The following is a 10,919-nucleotide window of genomic DNA, read 5'->3' as shown; positions in this document are numbered from 1 at the left end:
GCGGGGAAAACAGCATGCCGGCCGCCCGTGGGGGAAACCACATGCCCAAGATCCCCGACGCAGCGGATGAGATCGAGGTCCTTTGCGCAGCGAAGGGCAACTTGAAGGAGCGGCAGCTGCAGACCACGCATCTCCCGCACACGCCGACGCGCTAGGAGGCCGCGTGCAGCAGCCTGCAGCCTCACCGCCGCCGACACGTGGCGGGTAGCGATCCAAGACGAAAGCGGTGACGGCGACGGCAGGGACTTGATCTGCTGGATGTGGACGCCCTGGGATGGCGGCGGCGCTGATGGGAACAAGGTCGTCGCACTCCTGTCGTAGGGCATCCCATACTGGGCGGCGGAGCTGACCGGCGGTGGCTGCTGCGCTGTCGCGCCGGGCGCGGCGGAGGCCTCCAGGAGCGGCGGCTGCCACTGCAGCCAGGGCTGGGCGGTGGTGGCGATGGATGGCAGCTGCAGCGAGCTGCAGCGGCCCGGCGAGCGCGGCGAAGGCCGCCTGGTGCGGCGGCTGCCACGACAGCCACGGCGGCGCAGGGGCGGCGATGGGCGGCGCAACCGAGTGCGGCCCGTAAGACCCGGCCAAGAACAGGTGGATCTCCTGGACCGCCTGGGTTAGGTCCCGCAGCACCCCGGACACCTCCTCCCAGGTGAGGACGGTGGGGGCGGGCGCGACAGAGGATCCTGGCGCGGGCAGGAGCGGGGTGACGGTCATGGTGGTCGCGGGAGGCGACAAGGTAACCGGCAGCGGAAGAGACGGGCTTGGCGGCGGTGAAGACATGATCGAACCGAAGCTAGCTGATACCAAATTGTTATGGCGCTGCTAGATGGAGGGCGCGAGAAGGTCGGCCGGGGGCCTTTTTGCCCACGGCCGGGCAAGAGGGAAGGGATTTCCTTCTTAATTCTTGCTTGATTCGATTGATACGTCTCCTCTCTTTATATAGAGAGGTTTACTTGACTCTCAAGCAAGGCTTACTTGACCCCTAAGCAAACGACCCTTATCTCTAATTAACCCTAAGACTAATGGGCCCATTAAGCCCATTACGTACTGTAACACAGAAACTTTGATAAACACATGTAATGGCAGGATAGAACATAAACATCATATATCAAAGACAATACTCGAGTGGTTTGCATACATCTGATTCAAGCATACAGTAAAAAAAGAAGCATACGGACAGGTTGCAAGAAATTATTAAATGAACCTGAGCCTCATGATGGCTTTTCTGCTCCCGCCTCTTCCCATCGGAATTTAATTACAAATATGCATGCCGTAGTTAGGTGCATATTTTCTGAGCTTCTGCATCTTCAGGACAGTATTTAAATACTCCCTCCGATTCTTTTTTCTCTGCGCATAAGTAGCGTTCCAGATACCAAGAAGAGCCCAGCTGGTTGTTTTTTGGACTGTTTTACCCTTGTGCATGCATGGAAAGCGCTGGACATTTTCAGTTACTGCATGCATTGGATTGGCCGGTCCATGTGGCTCCTCTTATCTCTCCCAGACCTGCAGTACGGGCCCGCTGCATGGCGTGATTCATTGGCTGCCATTTCGTTGCAGCTGCCAAAGCAATGCTAATTACTCCGGTCAAAGGAGGGTATGCTCGGAAACTTGCCAACGCGCGCAGACTATTAAGGAAAAAATCAAAATAAGTTATGCGCAGACTAAAGCGGATCGGAGGGAGTACAAAGAACTCTTGGCTTCTTGACAGGATTTTGCAGCTCTGCGCCATGTTGATTTCAGTGCGCAGCATAAGAAATCAGGCATATACTAACACATAAATCAAACATTTCTCCCCTACGGAGGTTTGTTTCAGCACAATGATGTCTCCAAGGTGGATGGAGGGTAATCAACCTCATGCCACCCAGTCAGTAAGCTCCTGACATGTCACTGTCTACAGGAATACTAACCTAGCATGGATTTCATAGACTGACCATCATTACCAACCATGGCATTGCCAGTGCCCTTGGGGACCTTGCGCTCCTTAAGGAGCCTGCGCACAGTGGCCATGTCATCCCATCTGTTTGATGCACCATATATGTTTGACAGGAGGATGTACCGGCTACCATGACGGGGCTCCAGTTCAATGAGCTTCTTGGCAATCTCCTCACCAAGCTCCACCTCACCATGGATGTTGCAGGCGCCAGCAAGCGCACCCCACAAGCCCGGATGCGGCTCCACCGGAATGCTGTTGACAAAATCCACTGCCTCCCTAACATGACCCGCCCGACCGAGTAAATCAACCATTAGGCCGTAGTGCTCTTGGAGTGGCTGGATTCCAAAGCCATTAACCATCTTGTTGAACAACCAGCGGCCCTCATCAACGAGACCTGAGTGGCTACAAGCACCCAGCAACCCGATGAAGGTTATATCATTTGGTCGAACACCAGCCATCTGCATCTTCCAGAAGAGTGACAAGGCCTGCATTTCCCTGCCGTTCATGGCGAGTCCAGTAATCATCGAGTTCCACGAGTAGATGTTTTTCACAGGCATTGCAGCAAACACCCTGACGGCATTATGGATACCCCCACATTTACCATACATGTCAACAATCGCTGTCGCGAGGATGACGCTCATCCCATTCAGCTCCCGCTTGGCATACGCATGTACCCACATGCCGTGCTCTATCGACCGCAGCAGAGAGCACGCTGAGACAGCGCTCACCAGTGCAGCCTCATTCGGCACGACACCCGTCCCGACCATTTCACTGAACACCCTCAACGCCTCCTCACACTGATTGGACTGCACGAGCCCAGTAACCATCGAGCTCCACGAGGCGGCATTCCGGCTGGGCATTGTATCGAACACCTTCCGCGCCTTGGACAGCATCCCGGCGGATGCGTAGGCGCCCAGCATCGCGTTCCAGGAAACCACGTTCCTCTCAGGCATGGCGTCGAAGAACCACCTCGCACGCGCAACGTCGCCGGCGTTGGCATGCCCGGTGACCATGGTGGTCCAGGTGACAACGTCGGCGACATCCTTTGTGTAGGAGAAGAGCCGCTCGGCGGAGGCGACGTCGGTGGCCCTGAAGTAGGCGGAGACGGCAGCATTGAGGACGTAGACGTCGCGGGCATGGCCAAGCCTGAAGGCGAACGAGTGGAGGAGGCTTGCGACGGGGAGGCTGGGGGAGCGGGTGCAGGAGTGGAGGGAGAAGGAGAGGGAGAGGTGGTCGGGCGGGAGGCGGTGGAGGAGGAGGAAGCGGAGGAGAAGGGCGCAGGCAGCGGGGATGCGAGCGGCGCGGAGGAGGGAGTTAACGGAGGTGCAGGAGGATAGGTGGCCAGAGGTGATGAGGGCGGCGTGGGCGCGGTGGAGGATGGCTGGCCTGGCGGCGGCATTGGTCGCCACGGCGGCGAGCCAGGAGGAGGGCTGGGAGTTCGCCATGGGAGAGCACTGACAGGTAGGACCGGCGAGAATGGGGCAATGTTGATCTGCCCCTCGAGTGGTCTGCATCGTCCGATGGAAGGCGGGCGGTCGTGATCTTTTACAATTTTTTTGAGGGGACGGTCGTGATCTTTTACATGCTGGTGCTACAACGACGGGCTACGCAATCTTCCTCCGGCCAGGACGGCCTCCGATGCGGCGATGCTGCAGCCGTTTCGAGTTCATACATTTTTGGCACAGCTACTGCAAAACCAACTGGGCCACCCTGCGAAATCTGCGTCAGTACCGGGGCTTTGTAAGGCTTTTGGGCCCGATTTTCCTCACTAACTGGACCAATTTTCTCTTCTTAGTGGTGGAACTGCAGGAAGCTGCCCTCCTGACGAGGTTTTCACAAAATTATGCGATCTGTCCCAAAAAAATAAAAATAAAAAATTATGCGAGCATCCGATCCAAATCACCACAAGTCCACAACATATAAGCAGAAAACGACGGAGAATCTGAAATTTTTGCTCCTATATCGCAGAAAAGAATAAGTAAACGACTCTTCCCCCCGAGAACAAAACCGTTTCGTCCAAGTGTTGCAACTAATTATAGGTTACATATATATAACAGATTTGACAAAAATAACCAGACAGCAAAATGTACAAATTTTTCTTAGGATGAGAGTGGGGTGCAGGAAGATCCGAGTGTTGCGCTTGTCCGCTCCATTGTTCAGCCGTGTACGTCATCCACAACCACCCTCGTCAGGCGGCAGGTCTCTTGGATGCTCTTGAGGTGTTTGTACCACTATCGGCACTGTCGTCATCTTCTGCCTGCAAAGATGCAATAGTTTGTGTGTCAACAAGTAGTATCAAATAGCACATTCCTAAAAAAAAGAAAAGAAAACAAATGCCATGCATGCCGTCTGGATATCATACTCGGTGCTTATAGTGGATGAGAAGAAAATATCTTGAGAAATGCACAAGAAGAAATGCAAGAGGAAACGCTTTGGTCAACATTCTGCAATGAAGGCTTTTCCTTGAGCTCTATCTACTACTCCTGTCCAAGATGCTGTTCCAGTATATTACTCTACAAAACTCACAGTTCCACTAAAAATAGAACATGAACTGGCACTATGCATATCGATTGACCATGCGTCCATGCCCAGAATTAGTGTAGAAGCAGCAATGAACACTTCTTAACTACCATGTCCACCACCTAGATGATTTTGTGTGAGCTATTTTTCCCTGCTTGCAGCAAACTTCCATATCTTGTACAGTAAGAATAACATAAGCTGTCTCCAGTGCAAAGACTACAGCCGCCAGTGCTCCATGCAGTGCACTAATCAGAGGAGCTTGGCACCAGATCGACCAACAGGAATAGATACTCGAATCCGAGGCAAAGAGGATTTTTTAGATGAATCGCATCAAGTGTGCAGCTTTAACATTAATAAAGCCCCCTGCCAAAGAGGATCAAAACCTGGGTTGTGGAGTTCTTTTTTTTCGAAACGGAGGCAAAAGCTTTGCCTCATCGATTAATTAAGAAGAAGAGAATTGCCCAGTTAATTAAGGGAAAACCGGGCGAAAACCAATACAAACTTAGTACTGACTAAGGTTGTGGAGTTTTGCACCTACGCATCTCACCAGACCTCTTGCAGTGCACTAAAAGGAGCAGACAAACTATAGAAACTTGGTGGCATGTATATGATGGTGTGTGTTCATAAAACCAATTGAACCTAGTTCCCTAGAGATTGACTGCTAGTATTTTTGAAGGTTACAATAATGTTGCCATGGGGTGTTTGGCTGTTCGCTTAACCCGAAAAATATGGCAAGTTCATATGATCTTGTGCAACACTTGCCTTGCAAATATGATAACTGAACTTACCTTACCAACACAGTTCCTCTCTGCTTTCTGCAGGATATATTTTGACGACCCAACTAAATAACCACCAGGATGCTGATTCTGTGAGTGCACTTCGACTGAAGATGAATAAGATGGGACATTAAACACACTCCCACTGCTGGATCTTTTCCTTGATATCGGAGAGTTTGCTATGGAGCCTGTGTCTTCCATCTTTGAGGCCTTGATTACATCAACACAAATGGTCTGTTTATTTGTGCCCTTCAGTTCCTTAGGTTGTAACTCAAGATTCCTGCCATCATCAGTGGGCACTTTTCTATCACAGTGAGGAGATAGTTCCTTCAAAACAACTTTTGGGACATCAAAACTCTTGATATGGCTCAAGTTGTCTTCAACAACCTCACCATCTAATTCTGCTAGTTTTTCGGCTGTATCCAATTGCCACATCGTGGAGATGGCATCATCTAAGCACTCCCGAGCCGTGTGAAGTTCTACTATGGGCATAGGATAGTTGAAGCCTAGCTCAACACCAGCAACTTCTAGTATAGAGCTCGGTGCATCCCACGGATGATGGATCCATTCCCCTGGCATTCTAGCTAGCTCTGGAATCCAAGTTCTTACGTATTCACCATCTGGGTCATACTTTTGACCTTGAACCTAGTTTTGCATGCAAGGAAAGCACAAATGAGAAATAGATAAATCTCCCGTGAGACACAGATAGATAAATTACATGATGCTCAGGTACATACAACTAGATGCTTCTACAAAAAGGACACCATAAGGTTGACAGCTGCAAGACGGAATCATAACACAAATACTCCCTCCGTTCCTAAATACTTGTCTTTCTAGGCATTTAAACAAGTGACTACATACGGAGCAAAATAAATGAATCTATACTCTAAAATATGTCTACATACATCCGTATGTAGTAGTCATTTGAAATGTTTAGAAAGACAAATATTTAGGAACGGAGGGAGTAGTATGTTCTGCAGAATATACAACAGCAACTTTAAGAATGGAAAATCATAGCAACGCAAAAACATCAAGCCATGAACTTTCATGCCTGTATCTCCTATGTTGTTTATAAGAAACTGTCAAGCGTGATAAAATATTCTTGGCTCACCATCTTATCTCTTTTTGAGTCAGATGATTAGCTAATCATTTATGAACTACCACATGAACAGAAGTGCCTTTAAAATCCAATTATGAACGGAGGCTACAATCTTCATTTGTGTTCTTAATTAAGATTAGCAGATATGTCAAATATGAAATGGTGCTACAGTGCTTTGATCTAACAGTTGCATACCTCTGGATTATCAAGACGACCAAGCTCGTGTCCATCAGGCAAAGACCCAGATATGTACTGCCAGCCAAGAATATCACTTTCTATATCAGCATCCAACAGCACATCCCAAAAGTACTTCATCCCCCAAGTCCACGGAATTTGTAGAAATTTCACAGCAAAGCTTGAAACTATTACTCTTATACGATTATGTGTCCAGCCAGTAGCCCATAGCTCCCTCATGCCAGCATCTACTAACGGGTATCCTGTCATTCCCTGTCTCCAGGATTTGAACCGGTCCTCGTCTGCTCGCCAGGGGTAGTGTTTCAAGTTCCCCAGCAGCGACCTTTCATGTGTGAATGGAAAGTTGAAACACAAGTAACGTGAATATTCTCGAAGACCAATTGACAGCAGGAACAAGTTAACACTCTCCCCAGCTCCGGATTTCCCCTCATTTTCCCACTTGATCTGTTGCACCCTGACAAGTTGATAGATTTTCCTTACACTCACCTCACCATAATGAAGATATGGTGACAATAACGATGTTGTAGTTCCGGCAACCTTCATTCTGTCTTTTGAATAATCTAGGAGACCATGAGACACGAAATCCTCAAGTGTCTTCTCCGCATTGCGCCAGCCAGGAGACCAAGCCCTGCTTAGCAAAGCATTGCTTGATTCCTCATCCTTACTTGATTCAAGACCTAGGTTATCAATTGAACTACTGCAAATGTTTTCTATACCTGAATGTGAAACCGAAAAATGGTAAGTATTAAAGCAACAATAGCTTGACAGATTAGAAATTGAGTATAAGATTGGATCGCCAATTACTAGACCTGTATGGCTGTATATGTGGACAAAGCAATGCTTTCTACTTTTCTAGTACTCCCTCCAAATAATGTAGTGCATATAGATTTTTCCAAAAGTCAAACACTACAAACTTTTGCCATGTTTATAGACAAAAATATGCACATTTAAAATGCCAAATGCATGTCATTTGATACATCATCAGTTATATTTCATGATGTATATGTTTGGAATTGTATATATATAAATAGTTTTCTCTGTAAACTAGGTCAAAGTTAGCTTATTTTGGCTTTTCAGAAAATCTATACGCACTACATTATGGAACTGAAGAAGTATAAAACAGCTTTACCTACATTATTATTTTTAAATTTCAACATGCTATTATACAGTAGCAAACTAATTCCTTAACATAGGTAAGGAAGCTGCATCACATGAAATGGACAAAAACAAGCAACAATGTTCCGCAAGTAGAGGCAAATGATAAGTGTTCAAGAACTCAAAATGATGATGCCAGGCCACTAGCCACAATCTACCTGAGACAGGCACCAACCTCCAAGGGGCAAGAGATGGTGATATATCGATATGTAATTTCATGCACTTTTCCCAATACTTTTTGAACGTTGTAAATGCAAGCCCATTCTCATCATAAACTTCCCATGGCTCATATAGCAGATCACCATTGAAACTCTGCATAGAAATTCCAAGGCCCAAAAGCTCATTCTTGATTTTGTCATCCCGCACAAGTGAAATAGGGTCTATAGCATAGGAAGTGAGAATGAATAAGATCAAAATAACATAATTAAAAGGACAAAAAAGAGTCAGCAGTAAATCAACTGGTACCAGAATAGAGCAATTGTCGACTCGAACTAAAGCATGTACACTTTATACAAACTTTACAGGCATAGGTTTTGAGCATGAGAACACTACTTCTGTGTTTCATAGCATCCATGTACTGTCTTGGACAGAACATATATCACTTCGTGTGAGGCCACACCATGGTGGGTTAGATTTACCCGAGGAATAATATTTTAAAAAAGTCATTGGCCTAATGACTATTTCAGATTATTTATTAGTATATGCTTATTGAAAATGTTTAAAACTCAGCTATACTGAATTTTATAGAGTTAAATTTGGAAATAAAAAAATCATGATGTGTTTCTGGTTACTGCAATTTTCTAAATATTTTACAGTATCAATTAATCCGAATTGTTTCATCATTCGCGTGGAGGATACCCTAAGCATTACGGCATTAGGAAAACTGATCGCACAGGTTGAGGAAACATGATGAATATATTTCCTTGTCAAATCAGTACTTAACAGTTAGCATAGGATATGTGAAAATACAAGTGACATGAAGTGTTATAATGTTGTCTCCAAAGGTTTGGACCAAAAGTTGCATATAGATTTGAGATGTTGAAGTATGTGACGTGACTGGCTACTAAGATAACATTGGCAGGTAAACATACCGTATAGATGATTATAGACCACTCTGGTGGCGCCGATGGAATCAACGCACTGCAGAAGGGCGGCAAGAGTAGTCTGAGCTCGGATGAGCACGAGCGGGCAGCCGAGCGCCTGGAGCGACCTGGCAAGGTGGGCAAGCGACTCCTTGAGCCACCACCGGGAGCAGCGGCCGGTGTAGAAGCGGCCCTCCTCGGCCGGGCACCATATGAAGACAGGGAGCACCGCGCCGTCCCTGGCGGCGGCGGCCAAAGCCGGGTTGTCGTCGATCCTGAGGTCCCTCCTGAACCACACAACGGTCCTCTCGGACCCGCCCATCGTGGTGGACGCTCAATCAATCCACCATGACCCGGGCCAAGAAAAGCTGCTGGCTAGTTAGCTCACCGGTCGCAAAAGGCTCTCACGAGCATTACGTCGAGCAGGACGTATGCAGTAATGAACTGCCGGTGAGGTAGCTGGCAAGTTGCAGCGAGTCGGGATCAAAGGGGAAACAAAGGCTGGATCTTGATGGCAGCGAGGGATGGACGGGGAGGCGACAGGGTTGAGAGATGAGGACCAGGACGGGAAGCAATAGTCCAAGAGCTAGTCAGTGCGAGGGAGGGACGGAGGGCACGGGGCACCAACCGAATCGCGGTCGCGGGCTGTGGCGAGGAGCGAAGGACGGCATGGGCGTGGGGCTTCGCTTTCGCACCCTCCTAGCAAGGACCAGCGGCAGTACTACGTGTTTTTATCGACTCCCCGCCCCCAGTCCCCGTGGCCATGGGGAAGGAAGAGCTAGCGGCGCAAGCGTCCAAAGAAAGGATTAGTGGGAGTGCGTGCAGACGCGGCCACTGCGCCGGGGACCGGGCTGGGAACCCATCCCTGGTTGCCACTCGATGGCCGTGACTCTTTTGCTATTTCGAGGGGCGCGGTGCACTTTGCACTGCCTGAGCTGCCATATTTGGAGCGATCGGATCGGATCGGATCCAACCAGGCTCCCGACGCGATGATGTGGAGCACTTGCCGGCCACATGGACGTGGCTCGCGGCCAGTGGCCACCCCCTCGCTTCCCTCGTGTGCACCATGCGATGCGTCGTTCGTTCAATGGACCTGCTCATGCCTCTCCTTTTCCTTTGTTTCTTTCTCCCATTCCGGTCAAAGAGACACGTCCGGTTCTTTCCTTCTCTTCTCTTGTGTCGACGCCGCTAATATCGCACGCCTCGTCATCGCGCTTCCCTCCGATCAGAACAAGTTCCGCTCCTGTTCCCGTGACCTGACCGGCTTGTCTCGCACCGTGACAAGAGCGGTGTTTCCAGAGAGTGGTAAGGATATGTGCGCGTGCTGCTGAGTTATCTACACTACGTACACATAACAAAATACTCTCGCCCGCTAGACGACTTTTTTTTAATAAGCTAATAAATAGGATAAGTTATAGTGTCTACCGTGCCGACGTAGTAGAGTACATGGCAGGTTATCAAAACGAATACGGTATTCGGTCGCACGAGCAAGCAGAATCAGAATGCCACTGTTGTCCTCTTCTTCCCCTATTCGAACAGTCACGGGACGGATGGCTTACCGTATTGATCGGTCGGGTCGGGATTATGATTATTTAGCGGGCGGGAGTATCGTGACGTGATTAGTACCGCCACCGGCACCGGACGTGCGTCGTGATAAAGGGACGTACGGCAAAATAGGCATCGAAAGTGACTCGGCGCAAATGCGCATGGGGACCAGGTGGGACTGCACGGTGTTCATGCAAATGCACCGTACCACGCTCGCGACAGCCGACGCAAAGTGTATGGCGACGTGTCCGGATGAAAAGGTTTTGATCGTGCTTTCGTTTGCCTTTTCCCGAGCTATCAGCCACGTTGGTTAAGAAAAAGTATCGCTATACATGTGCCTCAGGCTGATCATAGTGGGGAGTTCATATACTACTCCCTTTGTTTCACGATGTGCGTTCGCGATTTCCGAGATATAACTTTGATCATAAATTTAGCCAACAAGACCGATTGCGGCAGGATAAAATATCATTGAGTTTGTATTGAAATGTGAATTCAGTGATATAATTTTTGCTTCCGTTCCAGTCGGTCTCGTTTGTTAATTTTTTGGTTAAACTTGGAATTCGGAAAACGCGGACGCACTACGTTGTGAAATTACATTGTGGAATGGAGAGAGTAGT

General features: G+C 48.5%; 2 protein-coding genes across 3 annotated transcripts; both read right to left on the bottom strand.

Moving 5' to 3' along the window:
- Window positions 1-1,059: 1,059 nt before the first annotated feature.
- LOC119322057 (pentatricopeptide repeat-containing protein At4g18840-like) lies at window positions 1,060-3,458 on the bottom strand. The gene has a single exon (XM_037595560.1). The coding sequence runs from the start codon at window positions 3,442-3,444 to the stop codon at window positions 1,900-1,902; it is 1,545 nt and encodes a 514-aa protein (XP_037451457.1). The 5' UTR covers window positions 3,445-3,458; the 3' UTR covers window positions 1,060-1,899.
- Window positions 3,459-3,868: 410 nt separating this feature from the next.
- LOC119322215 (cryptochrome-1-like) lies at window positions 3,869-9,627 on the bottom strand. Of its 2 annotated transcripts, none has more exons than XM_037595712.1 (5): window positions 8,767-9,627; window positions 7,834-8,055; window positions 6,521-7,236; window positions 5,244-5,871; window positions 3,869-4,187 (listed from the first exon to the last, which is right to left on the bottom strand). In XM_037595712.1, exons 1-5 carry the CDS (start codon window positions 9,077-9,079, stop codon window positions 4,177-4,179), a joined length of 1,890 nt encoding a protein of 629 aa, XP_037451609.1. In that variant the 5' UTR covers window positions 9,080-9,627; the 3' UTR covers window positions 3,869-4,176. The 2 variants fall into 2 exon arrangements, with proteins under 2 accessions (XP_037451609.1, XP_037451608.1); XM_037595711.1 differs by having other exon boundaries at window positions 5,239-5,871; window positions 8,767-9,619.
- Between the last annotated feature and the right edge of the window lie 1,292 nt (window positions 9,628-10,919).

This window comes from Triticum dicoccoides, chromosome 6B, assembly GCF_002162155.2.
Source record: "Triticum dicoccoides isolate Atlit2015 ecotype Zavitan chromosome 6B, WEW_v2.0, whole genome shotgun sequence".
NCBI lineage: Eukaryota > Viridiplantae > Streptophyta > Magnoliopsida > Poales > Poaceae > Triticum > Triticum dicoccoides.
Note: the sequence above shows the minus strand (reverse complement) of the source record. Positions and strands in the feature narration are given on the sequence as shown.

What these genes read in the sequence shown, in the direction of transcription:
- LOC119322057 (XM_037595560.1), bottom strand. Translation starts at nt 3,444, where the DNA reads ATGCAGACCACTCGAGGGGCAGATCAACATTGCCCCATTCTCGCCGGT.
- LOC119322215 (XM_037595711.1), bottom strand. Translation starts at nt 9,079, where the DNA reads ATGGGCGGGTCCGAGAGGACCGTTGTGTGGTTCAGGAGGGACCTCAGG. An exon ending in GTCGTCTTGATAATCCAGAG is followed by an intron (nt 5,872 to 6,520) that starts GTATGCAACTGT and finishes ATGCAAAACTAG; the next exon opens with GTTCAAGGTCAAAAGTATGA. An exon ending in AGAGGAACTGTGTTGGTAAG is followed by an intron (nt 4,188 to 5,238) that starts GTAAGTTCAGTT and finishes GCATCTTTGCAG; the next exon opens with GCAGAAGATGACGACAGTGC.